This window comes from Eupeodes corollae, chromosome 2 (genome assembly GCF_945859685.1).
Source record: "Eupeodes corollae chromosome 2, idEupCoro1.1, whole genome shotgun sequence".
NCBI lineage: Eukaryota > Metazoa > Arthropoda > Insecta > Diptera > Syrphidae > Eupeodes > Eupeodes corollae.
Genome location: NC_079148.1, coordinates 114,876,779 through 114,901,814, shown reverse-complemented (window position 1 = coordinate 114,901,814; position 25,036 = coordinate 114,876,779). Strand labels below are relative to the sequence as shown.

General features: G+C 33.5%; 1 protein-coding gene across 5 annotated transcripts in view; it reads left to right on the top strand.

The window, feature by feature from the left end:
* The window catches only part of LOC129946247 (cell adhesion molecule Dscam2), a 209,739-nt gene that overhangs the window by 101,650 nt on the left and 83,053 nt on the right, over window positions 1-25,036 (top strand). For all 5 annotated transcript variants that reach the window (XM_056056371.1, XM_056056373.1, XM_056056372.1 and 2 more), the window contains exons 6-8: window positions 9,329-9,405; window positions 9,606-9,795; window positions 21,468-21,633. In XM_056056371.1, the coding sequence (XP_055912346.1) occupies window positions 9,329-9,405; window positions 9,606-9,795; window positions 21,468-21,633 (433 nt within the window). The remainder of the gene's footprint in view (window positions 1-9,328; window positions 9,406-9,605; window positions 9,796-21,467; window positions 21,634-25,036) is intronic.

Below are 25,036 nucleotides of genomic sequence, written 5' to 3'. Positions count from 1 at the left end.
ATAAAAGAAGTTAAAACCAATTTACAGTAATTTTCTTTTTTGAATGTACCGAATTTTCAAATTGTTTAAACAATTTTACTCACGAGCCTAACTTATTCGTCCGTACTGTGAGACGCATTCTTTTGCCGTACTAAGCAGATGTGGAATGTCTTGCCATTGCCACGCTCCATCTTTTCCTAATGCTCGAAGTGTGTCTTTGACATATTAAAGCCTGAATACATTGGGCCCCAATTCACTACTTGAGAAAATTACCATACAATTTTTTTTGACTGTTTTAAATCGGAATCTCACCTTAATTTGTTACCATCACATCTAATTTTTAAAATATGCTCCTTTAAAAATACTAAAAAAGATCCCCATGCTTCATAATTTATAAACTTTATGACAATTTTGTAAGGAACACATCTTTGTTTTTTAGTTATATCATTTTAGTATCATAGTCTATAGGAATTCTAATAAGTTATGAGTCTTCATTTAAGTCTATATGCATTTTTTTCAAAATAAGCTTTGCAGTTAATTTTCAGTGTGCATTTCGAATACAACCCTCGATAAAATTTTGAAGACATTCATTTTAAGCATTATTTTTATATTTTTGAAATACATACATTTCAAAAACTTTATGCTGTAGCCTTGTTTAAGTAAAGAACATATTTTATACAAAAATCAAAAGTTACATTGAAAGCATTCAGTTTATTGAAAATATTTGAGCATTAATGGTTCAGTGTTTCTTTAACATTTATAAAAGATAGGTGGAATCTAACAACTTATGAAGATTTGTCAGACATTTTAGGAAATATTATAAATATTTCAACTAAGTATTGAAGTTTAGTGCTAGAAATTTATGAAACCATAACAAAAACACAGTTTTTTCTTTTAAATTTTAAAAGCAATATGTGAAAACGTGACGTGATAGAGTAATTTTTGATTTGGATTTGAAGTACACATTTTTGAAAAATAAGCTTTGGAGTTAAATTTCAGTGCTCATTTCGAACACAGAATTCGATTTTAACTATCTTAAAAAACTTGTTTCAATTTTTACCAAATTTGCGTACTATTTTATATAACGGATTTTTATATAAAAATTACTGAATATCGTAAACAATGTTTTCTGTGAAATAAAATAAGTTTGAAGCCAATATTTCAAATTTTTGAAAACATATTTGAGTCGAAAATCAATTTTTACCAACTTTTGTTAAATTTTTTTTAGGTTATTAGTTGCATTTTTTTCAAAATTTTACTGAATGTTGACAACAATATTTTTTGAAAGATAAAAGTAAATTAAAGAAAATATCTCAAAGTCTTGAAAAGATATTTGAGCCGAAAATCAATTTTTACCAACTACTATTTTTTTTTAGATTTTTAATTTTTGTAAAAAAAACTGTCAATTCGATTTTTCTCAACATTTTTCAGAATGTTGAAAACAATATTTCTTATAAGATAAAATAAGTTTGAAGTATAAATTTCAAGTTTTTGAAAAGATATTTGAATCGATATTCAATTTTTACCAACTTTGAGTAATGTTTTTTTTTTAGATTTTTATTTTTTATAAAAAAAACTGTCAATTTGATTTTTTTCAAAATTATATCAGATGTCAAAAACATTATTCTTAGTTGAACAAAATGGTTTTGGAGATGGAATCATATTTTAGTCGTAAAATTCTGGAGGTGACAAATTTTTTTTCAGTTTTTTTGATTTATAAAACAAACTGTTAAATGAATTTTTTTCAAAAAATATATTTCTTTGATATCACGTTACAATATAGCATATACAATTTAATTCAAGTCTCTAGCGTTTTTGGTTCGTAAGATATTAAGGGTTAACCAAACCACCCACGCAATTTTCTTGAGAGCCCTTTCTGCATCTTTCTGCCTTTTTATCTGTATAACAAAATTTATTTATTTATAAAATTTATTTGAAATCTCTTCTGGTTCTTGAGGTATGGACGATGAAAAAAACGTCGCGAACGTACGTACGTACGGACGTTTACGAACGTACGTACACACGCACGCACAGACATCTTTCTAAAAAACTTTTATTTCGACTCTAGGGACCTTGAAACGTCGAGAAATATCAAAATCCCATTACAATATCTTCCTATGGGAACTTAAAAATGATTTCATCTCCAAAACAATTTTATGCAACGAAAAGTAACGTATTTCATATTTGGTAAAATTTTAAAAAAATCGAATTCACAGTTTTTTTATAAAAAATAAAAATCCAAAAAACATTACTCAAAGTTTTTAAAAATTGATTTTCGGGTCAAAAATATTTTCAAAACTTTGAAATATTCGCTTTAAACTTCTTTTATCTTTCAAAAAATATTGTGGCAATATTATGTTAAATTTTGAAAAAAATCGAATTGAAAGGTTTTTGTACAAAAAATTAAAAAATTAAACAAAATTTTTTAAAAATTGTTTTTCGACATTCTGAAAAATGTTGAGAAAAATCAAATTGACAAAAAATAAAAACCTAAAAAAACAATGCTTAATTTTGGTAAAAATTTACTTTCGACTCAAATAGCTTTTCAAAAATGAAAACTATTGGCTTCAAATTTTTTTTATTTTTCGATATTCAATAATTTATTTATAAAAATCCAACAAAGTAAAATCTTCAAAAAATAGTAGGTACGCAAATTTGGTAAAAATGGATACAAATAGACGAACTTTTAAGTGTGGGTCGCATGCCAGCCTCTGTTTACATTCTTAATTATCGCCAAAAAGAAAAGCTGAATATTATTTTTTCAGAACCATAAAATGATAATGTTTTAGGTTTTTCAAAACCTCATACAGAGTGATGAAAAACAAAAGGCTGATCTCTTTGCTGAAAGTTTAAAATTTATTCGCTCGTACAAAAAGTTTATTTTTCTCATTAAAGTATCTGATAACAACAAAACAAAAACTTCATAAAGTGGCTTCTTTTTGCCTTTTTTATTTATACAACACAAAATTCGTCTGTAACAACATAAGGTACGAAATTTTTTTCATTGTATTTTATTATCGCCAAAAGCCATTTTCGTCGTTACGGTATTGTCCTTATGAACCGTAGTTGTAAGAAACGAAACATAAACGAAACTTCTCCCGAAACGAACACTAGTAGCAAAAAATACACTTCATCAAACGAATTTAAGATGGTAGTAGGTAATCAATCAATCGATGAACTGAAAGGCATCCTCAATGATATCTTTGCCGAAAAACTTAAAGATCTTGCTACAAGGGATGATCTAACGAGACTTTACAGCGAAATAAATTCTCTGAAGGAAGAAAACTTGCAACTTAACAATCAACTTCATGTGATGTCGGAAAGATGCGAGCTTCTGGAAAACCAACTTGAATTCTTATCACGTAAGGCCAACGAATGCTCCATTGTTGTACACCTTCCCATAAACGCAGAAACCAATGCAACTCAATTCGCTATACAAAGTTGCAAGGGGCTTCTTAAGCTACAGGAAAGTGATAGTTTTCAAATTAAAAAGTCCCGTGAAATTCACAACAACAACGCACAAAGGGGAACTGTTGTCCTCGAGCTTCTTTCGGCAGAAATCGTAGACAAGATTATAACCGCGGCGCACCATCTTAAAAACTCGGGCATCAGTATCTTTCGGGAGCAATCACTTTTATACAGAAAAAAGAGGCAAACACTATTGCAATTCCGAAGCAAACTTCTCAAAATTAATCCGAACGTGAAAATTATTGTCAAAGGCGACAAAATGCAAATTAATAGCCACACATTTGTTTACAAATATTCACGCGGACTTAATGTCAAAAGTTCTACGGAGTTGACATTTATCAAGCAGATGTTTGGTGACAGGTCGTCTGAATTTTTTGACTGCGGCGAGGGAGTGAAATTCTCGCCATTTTCTTTACCATCCTCCTCTCAACCGATAATAGCGCCACCTGTGAGTCAACATTCACAAGTCGTAAGGGAGGGTTCGCAATAGGAAGAATCTGTCGTCTGCCACAATATTAAAACAAATAATAATTTACAAACTTTAAAAATGTTATCATATAATATTACAGGTCTTAGAAGTAAGCTTGCACAACCTGATTTCTTTAACTTTATTCAAGATTTTGATGTTATAATTTTATTAGAGACTTTCTTAGAGGAAAAACACGAAAATGATTGCATAAAATATTTCAAAAATTTCAAAATAATGTGTTCACCTGCAACTAGAACAAACGTCCACAGTAGAGCTAGTGGAGGAATGTTATGTGGTGTCAAAAAAACTATAAACAGCAATTTTGTCAAACTTATTTGTTTAGAAAATAGAATTATTTTTCATATTTTTAATGATAATTTAAAATACTCAATAATTCCGGTGTACTTGAACTGTAATAACTGGCAGAGTGACTTCGACTGCTTAATTGATTACGTGAATAACAATAATCTGGAGAACATCATGATCATTGGAGATCTAAACGCACGTATTGGGAGATATCAGAATCCTTCAAATTATGAATTACTGTCGCTAAACTTACTAAATGTTACTAGAAACTCCAAAGATGAACAGTTTAATAGGAACGGACGACTTCTTACCGAATTCTTTGAAAACTTAGGACTATTTGTACTGAATGGTGCGATTACAGGCGACGAATATGGAGAGTTTACCTTTATCAGCGGGCAAGGACAGTCAGTGGTCGATATTTGCGCAGTATCAACTGGGTGGCTAAATACAACCCCAAACATCAAAGTCGGCATAGCGAACTTCTCTGCACACCCTCCAATAGAAGTCAACGTTAAATTCTTTAATGTAGCTAGCCAAAGCATCTCGAATAATTTCCAAAAGTTAAGGTGGAAAGAAAACAGTGCTACCGTTTATAAATTTCTCCTGGATCGTTACTTTAGCTCCCTCCCTCCTCATGCCACAACCGGAGTAGAACATTTAGATGAACGAATAACAAGTGTAATTCATATCTCAGCGCCATTTGCCAGTAGCAATAGCAACACTAACTCTTTTACTCCTAAAAACGTATGGTTTGATAATGATTGCAAGAAGCTCCGCAAACTATCATTTGTGTATCTCAAACTATTTCGATCCACAAATGCATTGTTTTTTAAAAGTATTTACCTTCACGTAAATAAGGAGTACAAGACTTTATGCGCAGCAAAAAGAAGAGATTACAATACTAGTCTGGCGAAGAAACTGGTAGATTGTAAAAACTCAAAAGTTTTCTGGGATAATATTCGCGAGCTAGGAGGACGTTGTCGACATTCGGTGAATACTCTCGCAGCTGAGACACTAGCGACTCATTTTAAAACGCTTTTGTCGGCTGACGTGAATCTCCATACCTTCTCTTATGCTCTCCCCAACTTTATAGTCGATGAACTGGATGGTCCAATACTGTTACGTGAATTGGAATCAACTTTACAAAAAATGAAAAATAATAAAGCACCTGGTTTCGATGGAATCCCAGTAGAATTTTACAAAAATGGTACTGAGCAATTGAAAAATTATCTTCTTCTATACTTCAACCGATTATATAATGAGTCTCATGTTCCAAACAATCTAAACAAAGCAGTTATTTTTGCAATTTATAAGAGTGGAGATGTGAACCAGCCAGAGAACTATAGAGGCATATCTATTCTTAGCTCATTAAGGAAGATCTTCACTTCAATACTCTACGAACGGCTGACCAATTGGGTTGAGGACAAAAACCTTCTGAGTATGTTTCAAGCCGGTTTTCGAGCGGGTTACTCAACGCTGGACCATATATTTGCGTTAACAAGTATTGCCAAGAAATGTATTGATAAAAAGAAAAAATTATACGCTTGTTTCGTTGACTTCAAAGCTGCATTTGACAAGGTGAATAGACAAGCATTGTTGTACAAGCTCTCAATGCTTGGAATCTCTCGGAAATTCTTGCAGCTATACTTCAATTTCCTTATCTCGTCGACTGCTTCGGTATGGGATGGATCGCATCTATCAGATTGGTTTGAAACGACAACAGGTGTCCCACAAGGCTGCATTCTAAGCCCAATCCTCTTCGCTTTATTTATTGATGATATTTCCGATGTTCTTCCAGGAGGAATATCTTTTGCCGACATACAAGTAAAAGCCTTACTCTATGCTGATGACCTAGTATTGCTGGCTGAAAACCCTTTCACTCTACAGCTGCAAATAAACAGGTTAAATACATTCTGCGAGAAATGGGGGTTAGCTATCAATACTAGCAAAACTAAGGTGATGATTTTTGAGTCTCGTCAAAGAAGAAGGCTTCCCGAAGAGAATTGGCAACTTAATAATATTGCTATTGAAGTGGTGCAGGAATTTAAGTATCTGGGAGTTTTAATCACACACAACCTTAACTTCGCAAAGCATGTTAAGAATAAAAGTAATGAGGCTAAATTAGCTTTGAGCATAATGTGGCCCAAGTTCTTTGCGAACCAAGAAATTGATCTGTTGTCAAAATATCGTGTGTTTCGCGCGACTGTGAACACATGCATGTGCTATGGTACCCCGGTTTTCGGACATACTTATATAGAGGCGTTCGAAGCAGTACAAAGATATTTCTTCAAGCGCTTATTTAGATTGCCAAATTCAACGCCAAATTATGCCATCTACGTGGAATCAGGATTATCGCCTCTTTACATTGAAAATCTAAAATCAAACTCCGACTATTTAATAAGAGTTATGAGAAGAAGCGGAAGAAGTCTTCATAAATCAATCATGGTAAGATTGTTACAAACGAGGGCTTCACCATTCAAGGATTGGAACGAGTTAGCCCTAGCCCACGGAACTAATCTTCCCCTAAGTGAAACAAACCTTGATGAATGGCCGGTGCTTTTTGCTAATGTCATCGCTAAAATAGATGAAAAAATTTACACCCAGCATCTATCTAGAGCAAATGAAACTACATCTAGAAATATGTATAAGAACCTAAATCACCAGTTACCCTCGGAAGCGAATTATTTCTCTACTGAATTTTCGGCCGAAGCTATAAGCTACATATTCAGAGCTCGTGTCGAATTGTTGAACTTAAACTTTATGCCCCACCGAGCTGACTTGTCACAAATTTGCGAGCTTTGCAACAGACGAGAGAATGAAGATACAATCCATTTTATTGCAATCTGTCCAATGCTGCAGGAAATACGACGATTGTATTTCGAATCAAGTCATCTCACCCTAAACCGACTCTATGAAATACTCAATGGAGCGATAGGATGGTCTACCCTCTATAAGTACTGCAAACACGCCTTAGCATATCGCAATAGTTATGTAACTTAAAACAGCAGTTGTTGCAGTTCAAGCACCAAAATTTTTCTTGATAACTTTTGTGTTTCAAATCACTTAAAAATTGAAAACGTATAAATATATTTGTGTTTCAAATCATTTCAAAATTGGTATCTTTTTGTGTTTCAAATCATATTAAAATTGTTAAATTTCTTAATTGAATTATGTAAATCTAATTTTAGTTACTTTATGCTTTTTTGAATTTGTATACTATAAAAAAAAAAAACTTGTTACTTTTATTTATTTTATTTCATTTTTATTCTTTATAACACTAAATGAAATGTCATAACAGGCAGACGGCAGAATAAGCCATGTCATTATTCTTAAGAAAAGAAATATTGTTAATCAAAAATTTTTGTTAATAAAGAAGTTATCTATCTATCTATCTATCTACAGAGTGATATGAAGGCTCCCAGTTGATGAGAATTTCCAGAAACTAAATAAGATATAAAACAAATTTTACTTGTATTTTAAATATATAGATACATTAGTATTTTTAAAAAATTGTCATACAATTTGTGGTTAAAAACTTGTCATAAAGAAAAGGTATAGTCTAAAATATAAATTATATAGGATTTTATAGAAGTAGAAATCTCATCTCTATTTAATCTGATGGAGGAATTTTGAGGCCAAATTCAAAATCAGCCCTAAAACATCTTTTCAAAGAGTATCAATTCCTTTTTGCATCAAGCTTACTTTTGTAAACCAGTAAATAGATAGGTTAAATAGGTTTTGGTTTACTTGCTATGCTTTTCAAGAATTGTCACTGCTTAGATATGTTCAGATGCCTACATTTTTTAAAAAATTGAAATAATATTTTGATTTTTATAAGCAAAGGATTTGAATGTTTTGTATTTAGATTTACTAAATGATTTAATTGAAGTTGACGTGGTAGAAAAAAAAAATAAAAAAAAAAGTTTCTTACATTAAAAAAAAAAAAATACAATTTGTTTAGACTTCTGTTGACCTTTGATTAAAAGGCACTCAAGGCCTTTTGTCTTAAAATGAATACTTTTAGAGGAGAAATAAATTTTGACAATAAAGACTGAATAAATTGAAGCTAAGTCAAAAGGGCAAAAGGTTCTAGGACCCACAGGACTATCTTCCCATTGCTATCTTGTTAAATTAGCTGTTTTTTCATAAACCAAATCATTTTTCCAATAACTTCGGACATCTGTTTTCGAGAGCTTTGCTACGCACGTTCAAACCAATTTAAAAGATTTTTTTTGGTTTTTGTTTTTTTATACAAAAAAAATAGTTTATTTGATTTTTTCATAAATTTTATCTGTCGCTAAAAAAATAGCTACCTATTTTCTTTGTTTATTTACTCAAGATTTAAATTTTGAAAATAATTTTGCATCAATTTGTTGAACTTTTTATAATTTTTTAGAATTTTTTAATTGTTAAACGGTATAATTTGGCCAAGATATTTGGCATGAAACAATATTTCACATAAACAATTGTTTTGAGTCCTTACCGTTCAGTTTTATATTATGTCATATCTGTATTCGTACCCCAAAATTATGCATAAAAACATCTCTCTTAAATCCATTTATTCAAGTAAAAGGAACCTACGAACGTTGAGAACAGTCAATATTATACATTTTCTAAATCGTGTCAAATTAAAATAAAAGAAAAAATTGCGTATACGCCTGAGTGCACCCAAAATGGTTTTTATGAGTTAACTTTTATGAATACGAATTGAATTCGAACCTTTTAATCTACCGTTTACCAATACATACACGAAATAGAAACCAATTGTCATACAAGAAAACTTGTTCATGATTTATTAAACTTTTATCTAGACTCAAAAGCTCTATTGCTAAAGTACCTATACTTTACTTAGTTTGGTAATTCATTCCTTTAAAATCCATTACAAAATTTTAAATTCTAACAAAAACTTTGAGAGAATCTACACACCAATTTGACGTAAGCAATAAATGTGTGTCTTCAATCGATACTCATGATAGTTGTCAAATTATTTAAAACCCTCTTTGTCTTCTTTATGATACATCCTTTTTATGAAAAGGATGACTAAACCTACTCTCCCTACTTTAAAATTCTCAATCTTAAACCATTTTATGTCTTTTCTATTTCCAGTTGTTAATCAAAAATATACAGTCCAAGTGCATGATGAATACGTTATGACGGGCAATACAGCAGTCCTCAAATGTCAGGTAAGTTTTACTAATGGAACAATGATCCTGATGATGATGATGATGATATCGAACGTTTTCAAAGTTCGAAAAGAGGATATATAGCTTTAAAAACACAATTGATTGGATTTTTTTTTTGTTATACTCAAACTCAATTTAGTAAATACCTATTGAAGATAGTAAAGGCTATTTTACAAAATGTATTTTATTATACCCATCAGGTTCCGAGTTACATGTCAGAATTTGTCATGGTTACCGCATGGGTACAGGATACTGGAATGCATCTCTATCCAAATACAGACATCGGAGGAAAATACACTGTTTTGTCAAATGGTGAATTGTATATAAACAATGCAGGACCAAATGATGCATACAAAAGCTACACATGCCGAACTGTAAATAGACTGACAGGTACGACTATATATGTACACATACATGTACATACATCATACTTTGTATTTACATTTAGATATATATTTCAGTTCCCTTAAATTCTTACGTTTAATATAATAGAAATTAATTTTGTCCTCTCTTGTTGCTTTTTAATACTTAATTTTATTGAAAACCCTCATGAGAAATTTGTATAGGTTAGGTAAGAGAAATAGCCTTAAGTTTCAGGAAATATAGTATATTCGTTATGTAAGGTCCTTTTTTGTATTCTGTGTTTGAGTATAGCTCAAATTTTATATATATATGTATTTATCACTTTCTTGGAAATTTCAAGTGTACAATATTAAATAGCTAAGCCTTCCAGGTAGTTTTGAAATATTCAATTAGGCATAAATTGAAAATCTATAAGGTTATAAATACAATTAGGTTGATTGTATTTTTGTCATAGGATTTTATGGAATTTTACACTACATAACTAATTGGTTACTTATCAAAATATATTATTCATCATCCACGATTTTGAAATTGAACGGAGAAAACAGAAACCTGAAAACCAATCTTGAAACCTTTAATATTTTCAGTTATTCTTATGAATAAGATTTTCTTTATTTACCATAACACTATACGTTATTATTTATTACTCATTAAATCACTAATTCAGTTTTGAAAAGGTCCTTAATATATGATCATAGCTCTGACAATTTCTTATTTATTAAAAAATAAAAGTTTTCCTTTAAAGTCCGTACAAAATTTAAAAGTAAATCAAAAAATATTAAAAATCATCGAAATGTAAAAGTAGAAAAACAATGTTTTGAGAATAAGTAAATTGGTAAAATGTAAGAATTTATTATAAAGCGTCTTTTACATCAAATTGATGTCTGTTTGCAAATTATACATTTTCTAAGGTGGCGCAACAGTCCTGTGTTCAAAAACTTTCCAGAAGCATTGGTTTCCATGCGCTCTATGTGACCCAACCAAATTAGACGTTGGACTTTTACCCTTCTGGCTTAGTCTACGTCGCTTTACAGCCCGTACAGCTAATCGTTCATTTCTTCCTCCACTCCCTTTCTTTGCTTACGGGACCGTTGATCACGCTGAGTTTTTCCGATAATGTCAATGTCATCAGCATATGCTAGTAATTATACAGACTTTTGAAAGATAGTGCCTCTAGTGTTGCCGTGGGAGCTCTGTACTATTCTTTCAAGTACGATGTTAAAAAAATCGCATGACAACGCATCACTTTGTCTAAAACCTTTTTTGACATCGAAAGGTTCTGTTAAGTTGTTTCCAACCTTTATGGAGCAGCGTGAATTCTCCATGGTCATCCTGCACAAACAGACTAGTTTTTCAGGGATGCCAAAACTAGACATGGCTCTATACAGCTCGTCCCTGTATATGCTGTCATATGCGGCCTTGAAATCGATGAAAAGATGTTGGGTGTCGATTTGATGTTCTTGGGCTTTTTCCAGGATCTACTGTAATGTGAATATTTGATCGACTGTGGCCTTTCCTGGTCTAAAACCACACTGATAATAACCTATCAGGTTGTTGACGATGGACTTTAGACGCTCACATATTACGGCAGAGAAGATTTTATGGGCGATGTTAAGTAGACTGATTCCTCTATAGTTGGTGCAGTTTAGTGGGTCTCCTTTTTTCAGGATCGGGCAAACAAATACTGAGGTTCATTCATCGGACATGCTTTCTTCCGACCATATCTTACAGATAAGTTGATGCATGCTCCTAACCAACTTATCTCCAGCTGCTTTAAAGAGCTTGGCATTCAAGCCATCTGCTCCAGCGGCTTAATTGGACTTCAGCTTAGATATGGCAATCTTTACTTCGTCTAAGTCGGGAGGACGGGATTGTTGACTTTCGTCGTCTATGTTGAATGGATCATCCTACCTGACAGCGGAATTCAGTTCGTCGTCGCCGTTATACAGTCTGCAGAAGTGGTCCTTCCGTATCCTCAGCATTGACTGCGGTTCCACTATGATGTTTCCACTTTCGTCTTTGCAGGCTTCGGTTCTAGGTGTATGTACCTGTAAATTTCGTTGCATCTATTCATAAGACTTTCGAACTTCATTCCTGCTTTTAAACCTCTCAACATCTTCGACCGCACGCTTCTCATGCCCTCTCTTTTTCCTTCTGAGAAGTCGGTGTTTCTCTCACCTCTTTCGCTCATAGAGCTTATGAGCAGCACTTGTCCTTTTATGCTGCGCCGCCGCTTTGCGTGTCTGTTGTTTGACTGCAATTGCCTGCCGAAATTCTTCTTCAAACCAGGTGTTCCTTGTTGGTGCCTGATTGAAACCCAGCACAAAGGCTGCGTCTGTGATTGTAGAGAACGTCGAGAGAGGTTAGTTGTAGCTCAGTCAGCGAAGGATTTGGCGATCTCTTGCCATTATAACGTTTTACCTTCTTCCAGCATCTCCCTGTTTTGCCCTGGGTCTGGAAACCCGAAGTACTACGTTGACTTCAACGAGATTGTGGTCCGAGTCGAAAAGTTTGAACCTCGATGATGCTGAAAGCGTGTCAGGCATCGATAGTAATATGGTCAATCTGGTTTACTGTAGATTGATCTGATGAACTCTTTTGTGAATGTTAAGGGGCGGAAAACGCTTAATATCTAATGTTTCCGAATTTAGCACTGATTCGGGTGATCTTGCGGCGCTCTTGTTGCCTAAGTCTGGCTCCAATGACAAAGCCGCATTCAAATAAACGCAGTTGGTTTTCTTTTTGCCTGGCCCATTTCCTCGTATTTGCTGAATGAAGGTGATGTCTGCTTTACAGCAGTCTAAGGTCTCCGCTAATTCTTCGGCTACATGTGTTCTGTTAAGGGACCTAACATTTCACGCATATCCGAAGTTCGTTGTCCGTAATTCGTTAGTTGTGAACAGCAATGCGTCCGTATCCGAGGCTTGTTGGTGCTTTGCAACTGGGTTGTCTTTATGTGGTCAGGACGTTACCCCGACGCACGACCGTCAACCTTAAGGACCAGGTCTTTGATTTGTTTCCAAGGGTGAGAGCCGGCAGAACCACTTGGGCTTCGAAATATCGTAGTAGCCCTGTAAGGTGTTATCTAAATAGTTCAACCTAATTGGAACTGTAGACGCCACTGTTGATTCAATAGCTGCCGGATTCATCCCCTGCCGTCTGGATGAAAGGAGAGGTGCCCTCTTTTGTTTACTACCCCCAACAACTTTCCACTGCGGTTGAAACCTAATCCTCAGTTGAGGTACTAGGCATTCGATGTTCACTACGAGAGAGGTGAGAGTAGGCGTTGATAGACAGAGGTGGGTTTTGAGAAAAACCTGTGGATGCTTCTGTGCTCTTGAATGCCTACGATTATAAATACAAATTTTTAAACTAAATATTTTTTTAAAGATCATTTTTCACTGTGGGACCACGCAAAATTTTACTAGCAGTTTTGTAAGCTTATAATAACTCGGGGCAAGTACTCTACGCCTATCATTTAAAATTGTTGATGGGTTCAAAAACGTTCACTTCCACATTCCATCAATTGCTCAGGGTTTTTCGAGGTTACAATTTAACAAGTGGTTTCAATATGATGATGGCCTTCATTTCAGTAACACCCTGTCCTAAGTGGTCTTATATAAATTATAAGATCTGTTGTCTGAGAGGTGATGATGAAAATGAGAACATCATATTTACACATATGTAAGTCATTCCCGGCGAAATGATGTTTGAAAGTAAACCATTTTTCCTACTTTTTCTTTACACTACGCTGTGCTTCTGCTGCTTTCGCTGGTGCCATGCTGTTGGGGCTAACATGTTCTACAAAAATTTTTGAGCACAAAAAACCCTTTTTACGAGAATATAGGTTAGGTAAGTGGGTATAGGTAACGTACATCTACCACAAAACATAACCACTGAACCATCAGGAACATCAGCGGGAGAATGGGTCCAAAGGAAGTGTAATCGAAACCACTGTGAAACCAGGTCATGCATTACCTTAGAGGATACACAAGATGTTACTATAGGTTAAGGTAGTTTTAGGTATACCATATCAAAGATGGAAAGAAACATCCCCCAACCGTTTCCAACTGGAGGGCAACACTATCATCATCATGATTCTGGGGGCCTTGGAGTCATCAGCAGCATAGTTGTAGTCGTTGTCGTCATCGTTGTCGTTGTCGTCGTCATCTTCATCGACACGACACGCCATCGCCATGCCACGCCACTTATGTGCGGTTTTTGTCCCTCGAATCATCTGAAGCGGAACATCCTTGCATCATAGCTATACACTTGACTTCTTCTTATTCGTCGTCGTTGTTGGTGTTGGTATAGAAGTTGATGATGGTGATGGTGTTGGTGTTGGTGTCGGTTTTGGTGTCGTCCTAGAGTCGTCTTTCACTATTTCGTTTTGAACTTTATGCACAAGAAGTCCTTAGGGAGACATCAGATTGGGGTGTTAGTTTGGTTTGGTTTCGTTTCGTTTGGCTTCAGCTGGGTTCTCCTCTTCATCGACGTCGTCGTATATGATTCGTAGTACTAGTTGCCACTTCTTCCATTAAAAGTGACATAGGGTATAGGAAAACTCATAATTTATCTATTTCTTCTTTTTTAACAGGATATCTGGTGCGATATAATTAAATGCATGAATGGGTACTCAATGGGCGATTGCGGTAACCGACATCAGAAACACCCTTTTTAACCTACACCCCCCACACCAACCTTATCCTTTTTGCTCTATAGAAGAGGAATGCGATTCTGATGTGAATTATGTGGTGCGCACGATTTGTATTATTTAGTTGCAAAGTAAAAGGAATTTATTGTGGTACGTGCGATGCTTAAAAGGGATGTCAGTATAGAAATTGTGTTGGTATAGCTGCATCCTTTGAATTCTTAAGTTATTTTTTTTTTATTTTAAAGAATACAAACATAGTATCTCAATATAGAAGGTTGGTTGTAGGTGGATAGGGTTTGGGTATAGGTCGGGTAAATATCGACTTAATTCAATACACTCTTATGGTCGTATAAGGATGTAGTGATGGAAAAAAAGGATCTTAAGAGTACTTATAGCTCGAGCTTCTGCATTTTATTTGACAAGTTCTTATAAGTATTTATTTGTGTGTATCCTGATTGCTGATCCTGGATGATGATGATGTGATGCTGTGATGCCTTGGATGCTCGTCTGTCATCATACCAAACATCTACTCCCCTCTCCTTCGACACGACTTCTTGTGCTCTTATTTCAACTAATGGAAGTTGGCTTTCACTTTGGAAAACTATTTGAGTTGATGCAACAAAGGATGATCCACATTAGGGTTGGTTTTTTGTTGTTGTTTTGTGGATGATGGCAGAACTTGCTTTATGTCCTCACAAACACACTTAACTTGTTTTAAGTTGAGTTTATGTATTTTGAATTAAATATTCCCTTTTCGAAATATGTGTGTATATAATGTTTTGGTAGGTGATATACTCGTATATTTACATACATACATACAGGGACATCTATCCAGGTAAATGAAAATCTTTTGTCTGGCAATAATGACGCTGTCAGAATGGATTTAGATTAATGATTAACTATCTTACTTTGAGCCATATGATGAATAGACGAATGAATAAAACATTGGTTTATTAAGCTATGTGTATTTATTTAGGTTTTTTTTTGGGAAGAAGGATAGATTCGGGTTTCAAGATTGCGGCGGGATCTTTGTTGTTAAGCTTCTACTGATGAAAAACATTTAAGTAATGTCATTATGGGGATTGTTGTAAGCAAAAAGTTGGAAAGTTTGTTCTTTGAACTTTTCAATTCTTGATTGTAGATACTTCAAGTAATCGAGCAGATAAGAGAGGACTTAATTTTATTTGTAAGTACATGAGAAGCTTTAATGATGAAACAGCAATGGTGGAATAAATCGAACTTTTGCAATAGCTTTAGCAATCCACTAGTATTGATGTTTTTGAATAAGAGGTTTCATTTGTATTTAAAAAGTCTTTTTTTTAATCAATGGATGTGTATTTTATTAACCGCAACTACGGCTTCAGCACCATATCCTCTTCATAAAATATCCCATGACCAATTCACACACGTTACGAATTGCGTTTTCAAGGTCTTGAATCAATTTTGGAGCATTGCCATTATATTTCACGTGGCTTTAAAGAAACACATTTACCTAAGGGTGTTACATCATAAGATCTCTTTACCTAATTATGATAACTTTTGTGAGAAATAACAAGATCAAGAAACTTTTCTTGCAAAATTTATACTGTTAAGCTAATTATGTGACAATTTTTCAATTCTTTTTATGGAAAATCATCGATCGCAGACCATTCACCATAACAGTTACATCACCTTTAGTTTTGAATAAGTTAAGTGCAACAATACCACCATCTCCAGTTCAAAAATCGAACCAAGTATTGTGATCAGTTAATAATGGAAAGGTTTTTAAACAATCATTCTTGGATTTTCTGAGCACTAACCCAACAATTCCGCTTACAATCATTTTGATGCATTTCAAGGACCCAATCAGAGAGCACTAACCCAACAATTCCGCTTACAATCATTTTGATGCATTTCAAGGACCCAATCAGAGAAGATACAACTTTATTGGTAATCGACCGGTTTGCGGTAATTGAACTTGAAAACTTAGGTTTGCGTCAACACTACGGGTCACAGCAGCAATATTCTCCGTTGTTCTTTAACGACGCATACAATTTCGTCCACGCTAGTTTTTTAAAAATAATAATAAATGTATTGATTTTAGCAAGTTGTGAGTGTTGTTGAAACGTGTAACTTTGCAGATTCAGAAGGAACGGCTGCCAAAATAGCGGATAATACATATTTATGTAATATAACCTTTTAAATGTATGACTTTTAAAATCCTAACTCCTGGAAACTATTTTATTTCATGAGAAAAGACCCAAACTTGTCCAAATAGAAATCATACATTGTTTAGTTAAAATTGTTTGACGTTTTTGCTTTCTCAAGATATTCGTGTCCATGTTTTTATGAAGAATATCGTCGTGGATTTGGTGAAAATAGAAAGGGTTTTTTTTTTTTAATAAGGGCTGCTAGATATTGAAATGGGATATTTGAAAGGGGCATGTATGCCATTAAGTGTGAAATATGACATTATTCAAATGCCCGCCTCAACTTCTTACGGTGGCACGGATCCGAGTGGTTCAATTTTCAATGATTCTTCCAGATAAATCCGGATGAATATGAGCAATGGCCTGTCTTATGTTCACCTTTAGGGCATCGGTCGATTGATGTTTATTTGCATAAACCTGCGACTTTAAAAACCCCACAGGAAAAAGTCTAACGGGGCCAAATCGCATGGCCTTGGTGGCGAATTCACATCATCACCCCTGCAAGAGATAACGTTACCCTCAAATCGTTCATGCAAAATGTCAATCGTGGCGTTTTCTATGTGGCACGTAGTGCTGCCGTCCAACAGGTCTTCGATCGTATGGGGAAAGTGGACAAAATTCTATTTTCCGTAGTTAAGTTGATTTTTAGTAGCAAAATTGGTTTAAATGCATTAATTAATAAGTTTCTCCAAAATTCACGTCATATTTACGCCCCCTGCCAAGCCCACTTCTGAATATCGATTATATCTCAAGATTGATTTAAACAATTTGATTGAAAATTAGGGATTTAATTTTGTAGCTAAGTTTAGAAGCACAAAAAAAGTCATGTCCACAGACTAGCACGCCCACTTTTGAAGATTTTGTTACAACATACATTGTTCAAAAATATATTTTTAAAAACTTTAAAACAAAAACAAAAGACAAGAAAAATAAAAGCAAACCAAACATTTACATATGTGTGTATATATTAACTTCCCATAGAAAGTTATTGTAATTGGGTCCGATTTGCCAAATTGAAAATTTTGACATTTACCGACGTTTCAAGGTTCCTAGAGTCGAAATAGAAGATTTTTAGAAATATGTCTGTGCGTGCGTGTGTACGTACGTTCGTTCGCGACGTTTTTTCGTCGTCCATAGCTCAAGAACCAGAAGAGATATCGATTTCAAATAAATTTTGTTATACAGATAATAAGCCAAAAAGATGCAGGAGGGCTCTCAAGAAAATTGCGTGGGTGTTTTTTTACCACAGCAGTTTAAAAAAAAGATAAAAATTTTGGTTAACCCTAAATATCTTACGAACAAAAAACGCTAGAGACTTAAATTAAATTTTATATAATATATTGTAACGTGATACCAAACAAGTATATTTTTTGAAAAAAATCATTTAACGGTTTTTTTATAAATCAAATAAACTGAACAAAAAATTTGTCACCTCCAAAATTTCACGACTTAAATATGATTTCATCTATAAAACAATTTTGTGCAACGAAGCATAATGTTTTTGACATCTGATAAAAGTTTCAGAAAAATCGAATTGACAGTTTTTTTTATTAAAAATAAAAACTTAAAAAAAAAAAAACATTACTCAAAGTTTCAAAAACTTAAAATTTAGGCTTCAAACTTATTTTATCTTATAAGAAATATTTCTTTCAACTTTCTGAAAAATGTTGAGAAAAATCGAATTGACATTTTTTTTACAAAAAATAAAAACCTAACAAAAAAAATTAATAAAATTTGGTAAAAATTGATTTTCGACTCAAATATCTTTTCAAAAATTTGAAATACTAATTTTATCTCTTAAAAAATAATTGATACAATTTTGAAAAAAATCGAATTGACAGTTTTTTTACAAAAAATAAAAACCTAAAAAAACAATACGAAAACATGGTAAAAATTTACTTTCGATTCAAATAGCTTTTCAAAAATTAAAAATATTGGCTTCAAACTTTTTTATTTCACATAAAATATCGTTTTCGATATTCAGTAATTTTTATATAAAAATCCAACAGTCCGATTTTTCATAAAAAATAAAATCTACAAAAAATAGTACGCAAATTTGGTAAAAATTGATACGAGTACATTTAGACAACCTTTTAAGCAAGACAAATCGACTGACGGGTCGCATCCCATCCTCTTTTTTTTTTTATTTTTGTCCATTGGTCAACGCACTGTGCGTCCTGCTGAAACTACAAGTCATCTAGGTCCATTTAGTTCAATTTGGGCTATAATAAATTACTTATCATCGTTATTTAGCGCTCGCTGTTGACGGTGACTGTCCACTAACGTCCATTTCAAAAAAGTACGGACCAATTACATTATCAACTGGTGAACCTCGCGTGGGTTGATTTCATCCCATAAACGGTAAAAATGTGCTCTGTCACTAAAATTCAAAATTCACCAAGTTGAAGTCTGCAAAAGGCCAAGCTCTTGTGCACGGCGAGGAATAGACTGCCTCGGGTTCTGCTGTACACTTTCACGGTTCGCTGTCTCGATTGATCTTGCGTTAATTGAACTAAAGGGTGTTGACTGATTGTTTACGTCTCAAATTTGGCCGACAAACGTTGAAGAGTCTACTGTAAAGGGCCATCACGTCTACCGTAAAATGGGTGCAATGCGTGCAACGTTTGCGTTAACGAACACTCAGTTTGATAATAAAGTTTAATCATTTGAACGCGCTGTTTAATCGTGTTACTTGCTATGATGATAAACAACTGAATAATAAAGAAAATATTTGACAGATGTCACCAAAACAAAATGGCTACCCGTGCCAATTAAAAAACCCCTTTAAAAGATTTTTCATTCATATCTTGAACAATTTTCAACATTTCTTGCTTATAATCTATGATAATAGTTTCTTATTCATAATTCGAGCCGAATCATAAATTCGGACAGTTTATTCCAAAAAAGCAAATTCTGGTATTGTTTCAGGGAACCGGGAACAATGCAAACATTTTTTTGAAAGTTCTAAGATAGTTCCAAAAATTGTACAAATTGTTTAAACTTTATGTAAAAAACTTCAGCAAACGTGATCGAAATTATATAAAAGTCTGAAACTCTCACTTTCTATATATTTTCCGATTTTAAAGTGTACGAGTATTAAAATTGTTTCAAAAATGAAAGTCCTGGAATTTTTATTCAAAAACATACTCAAAATTCGAAAATTAAAAAAAATCTATTCTTCTTCTAAAATTGTATCCAATATTATGCACAAATATATACAAATACAGGTTCAAAACATCAAAAATACCAACTATTTTTATTTTAAACCAAAATCGCAGTTTAACGGACGTCTTTAAAATGTAGATTCCTCAAAATACATAAAGAATATAATTAATTTCAGTGTGTTTACACTTTTTAACTTAACAATGAAACAACTTGTTAACCTTTAAATAGTTAGAAATTCAAACAACAACTTTAGGTACATAATACTTTTGGCGTTAGGTAAAAAGGTCTTCAGTCAAAAATTCGTAGTTCAGGTTTTCGTTTTGGTGTAATGGCCCCTTTTTTTGTCTCTCCACGAAACAACACTTTGAAAAAAAACAACACAAAAATCTCTATCGCTCCTTTTCCATGGGTTAGCAACTCTTACTCAAGAAAAAATCCAAGGCTTTCACCTCACCCCTCTTTAGAAAACAACTTTTAATTACTGCAGGAGACAAGCTGAACAGTGATTTACCGCAATAATCCAAAAAAAAAACACACACACTCAAAAACCCTCTATATAAAACTTGTCCTTAATGCGTATTGAGCTTCACATTGTTTATAGTGTATGCCCATGACCACTAACCAATTCTTGTTCAAATTGTTTGACCATGTCCTTCTCCTTTCGATGATTTACCTATTTCCGGACTTGGAAGTTTTAACCCCCATTATATACCGCTATACCCCCCATCAAATGATTTATTATCATTTAACGCGCGGTTCTATAGAACTTGAATTTCTCTAATTAAATATGAGGCTGGAAACAAGCCCTATACTTAAGGGGGTTTTGTGTATAGCATTTATGTTCTGCCAGACATCCTTAAATATTAGATGTAGTTGTTGTGTAGCTTCCTAACCTACCTATACATTTAGGAATGTATTGGTAAATCCACGTTCTTTGCGACGAACCGTGAAGTAATCGAGTGTAAGGCATTAATATTTGTGCATTAAATCTCGGTATTTAATTTGGAGAGTTGTCTGTTCCCTTATTACCCCCTCCATCTCTGTTTATATAGATATGTGTGTGGAAATGGAAATCCATGTTATACCAACTTATACCCTACACATATGAAGGAACTTAGAAAACTTTAACATGGAACGGTGCTAATGGTGGCAAACGATGGCGCCATCAATGAACAAACATCCTCGTGTAGGTATATTCCCTAAAGGCAGGCAGGCAGGCAGGCAGGCATGCTGGAAGGCAGGTTAGGCTATTAATTCATGTTCCCTTTCAAGGATCATTAATATTTTCAACGTTGTTTCACCCTCTATATCTTAGGTAATAAATTCAAATAGGAGTTAAAGAGGTTATAGGGTGGTGGTATCTCCCACATCCACATACAGATATAACATATACCTATACAAATATTAAGAAGAGATATGTGATGCTATAGATATATCTTTAGGAAAATCCTTTTATTTAATCCTAGATACTCATTCACCTGCAACCGTTTAATATGTTTTCAATAATCCTCCATGCTTTTATTTCTCTTTTGTCTTTATCTCTTTGTTCTTTTCATAAATATCTAACTGTGCACTCTGGTATATCGTATACCTACCTACCTACCATTCAACCTATCTAACCTAACCTAACTTGGCTCTCATGGATGTGGTGCGTAATCATGTGTATCTACGTATAAAATTGCAAAATGCAGGCGAAATTCAAATATCAACATATCCAGGACGTATCATTGTAACGGAGCCCAAAGGAATGGTACAGCCAAGGATAAATGTGGAGAAACATTCAATGAGGCATGTTGTACTTAATGGCCAGACAACGTTACCGTGTATAGCCCAAGGACATCCGGTGCCAACATATAGGTAAGTAGATGTGTGTATGTGTCTCTATATGAGTCTGTTTGTGTTTATTTTTTTTTTCATGTGAAACTTGAGTTTTTGTTGAATAGAAATTATGTAGAAAAGAAAAAAAAGAGTATTGAATTGATTTTTGTATTTAATTTTGCTGTTTTACAACAACAAACAAGCACATATTGACTGTTTTTATAATTTTCTATTCAGATTCTAAATTGGTCCTTAAGCAATGAATCCTTAGAATTGTTGCAACATTATTTTTAACAAATAAAATACAACTGATTTTTTCCAAGAAAAAAACTCCTAAACCTGTTATTTTTTTTAAATTCCAAAATCAATAACAGTCTATTTTCAAATTTCCTAGAACCACTCTTATTATGTTTTTGTTTTCCGTTATGAAGTTCCAAAACATTCACTCAATGGTGAGGAGTATTGTAAAACAAGGTATTAACATATAACTAGGTATCGAGTACCTAAGGCAAGTACCAAATAAGAGGTATAACTAATCAACCATGCAGCAACATTACGCGTGGCTCTATAAAATTTTTCTTTTTATAAGGGTTATTGAGGAGTGAGGTGCCATGTTTAAGTCGGATCAAATTCAAATGGAACAAAAAGATAATTAATAATATTTGGTCTTTTATTTCGCAGGTGCATTTTAATTAATTTTTTAATATAATTTAAAAATCGAAGACATTTTTCAAAACCTGTTTTTTAAAAAAAAAAAAGATAATTTGTATGAATGCCATTTTTTACATGACTAATCGAAAATAATTATACTATTTTCAAATTCGCATTATTTTTTCCTTCTGATTGATTAAAAATTCAGTTCGAAATGCCGTAGTAAATTTTAACAGCATTGGTTAGTTGAATTTCACTATTTTGAATTACTTACTTAGTTAATATTACATTTTTTTTATAACAAACTAAAAATATAAAATAATAGTTGGATAATTTATGGACTTTTTAGATATAAATACTTGTTCTAGCGGAATAACTTATAAAACCCGGTGCAGTGAAATAAAGGCATTTGCATCAGCTAGTCTTATTACACTTACACGAAGTCAAATAAAGCCAAATGTGTTCCATTCCACGCATGGCAGGCATAAGCTACATCATCACGGGACGGGCCTTTCTATTTAATGGGTATTTTTTAACTTCCCATAGGAATTTATTGTAATGGGTCCCTATTCGAAATACATTTTTTTTAGAAAGATGTCTGTGCGTGCTTTCGTGACGTTTTTTCGTCGTTCACAGATAATAATGCAAACAGATGCAGAAAGGGCTCTCAAGAAAATTACGTGGGTGGTTTTTTTTACCATAGCAGTTTTAAAAAAAGTGAACATTTTTGTTAACCCTAAATATCTTACGACCCAAAAACGCTAAAGACTTGAATTAAATTTTTTATAATATATTGTAACGTGATATCAAAGAAGTATATTTTAAAAAAAAATCAATTTAACGGTTTTTTTATAAAATATAAAATCGAATTGACAGTTTTATTTATAAAAAATAAAAATATAAAAAAAAACATTACTCAAAGTTGGTAAAAATTGAATATCGATTCAAATATCTTTTCAAAAACTTGAAATTTAGGCTTCAAATTTATTTTATCTTATAAGAAGTATTGTTTTCAACATTCTGAAAAATTTTGAGAAATATCGAATTGACAGTTTTTTTTACAAAAAATAAAAACCTAAAAAAAAAATTAATAAAATTTGGTAAAAATTGATTTACGACTCAAATATCTTTTCAAAACTTTGAGATATTGGCTTTAATTTACTTTTATCTTTCAAAAAATATTGTTGTCAACATTCAGTAAAACTTTGAAAAAAATCGACAGTTTTAATAAACGGTGATTTTTTAAGAGCTTGAGAACTTTTTTTAAAAAAAAAACGCATAAAATTTGCAAAATCTCATCGATTCTTTTATTTGAAACCTTAGATTGGTCCATGACATTTACTTTTTGAAGATAATTTCATTAAAATGTTGACCGCGGCTGCGTCTTAGGTGGTTCATTCGGAAAGTCCAATTTTGGGTAACTTTTTCGAGCATTTCGGCCGGAATAGCCCGAATTTCTTCGGAAATGTTGTCTTCCAAAGCTGGAATAGTTGCTGGCTTATTTGTTTAGACTTTAGACTTGACGTAGCCCCACAAAAAATAGTCTAAAGGCGTCAAATCGCATGATCTTGGTGGCCAACTTACCGGTCCATTCCTTGAGATGAATTGTTCTCCGAAGTTTTCCCTCAAAATGGCCATAGAATCGCGAGCTGTGTGGCATGTAGCGCCATCTTGTTGAAACCACATGTCAACCAAGTTCAGTTCTTCCATTTTTGGCAACATAAAGTTTGTTAGCATTGAACGATAGCGATCGCCGTTCACCGTAACGTTGCGTCCAACAGCATCTTTGAAAAAATACGGTCTAATGATTCCACCAGCGTATAAACCACACCAAACAGTGCATTTTTCGGGATGCATGGGCAGTTCTTGAACGGCTTCTGGTTGCTCTTCACTCCAAATGTGGCAATTTTGCTTATTTACGTAGCCATTCAACCAGAAATGAGCCTCATCGCTGAACAAAATTTGTCGATAAAAAAGCGGATTTTCTGCCAACTTTTCTAGGGCCCATTCACTGAAAATTCGACGTTGTTCCAGATCGTTCGGCTTCAGTTCTTGCACGAGCTGTATTTTATACGGTTTTACACCAAGATCTTTGCGTAAAATCTTCCATGTGGTCGAATAACACAAACCCAATTGCTGCGAACGGCGACGAATCGACATTTCACGGTCTTCAGCAACACTCTCAGAAACAGACGCAATATTCTCTTCTGTACGCACTGTACGCATTCGTGTGGTTGGTTTAATGTCCAATAAAGTAAACTGAGTGCGAAACTTGGTCACAATCGCATTAATTGTTTGCTCACTTGGTCGATTATGTAGACCATAAATCGAACGTAAAGCGCGAAACACATTTCCAACTGAACACTGATTTTGGTAATAAAATTCAATGATTTGCAAGCGTTGCTCGTTAGTAAGTCTATTCATGATGAAATGTCAAAGCATACTGAGCATCTTTCTCTTTGACACCATGTCTGAAATCCCGCGTGATCTGTCAAATACTAATGCATGAAAATCCTAAACTCAAAAAAATCACCCTTCACAAACAAATTAAAAACGTAAAAAAAATTAACAAAAGTTGGTTAAAATTGATTTTCGACCAAAAATTTGACAGTTTTTGTACAAAACATTAAAAACCTAAAAAAAGTAAACAAAAGTTGGTAAAAATTGATTTCAAAAATTTTAAATATTGGCTTCAATATAATTTTATCTTATGGTCTGGGCATGTCTCTGAAGTTCGGACGCGTTCTCGAAGAACTGTATAGAGGAACACATGCTGCAGTGTGGAACGGAG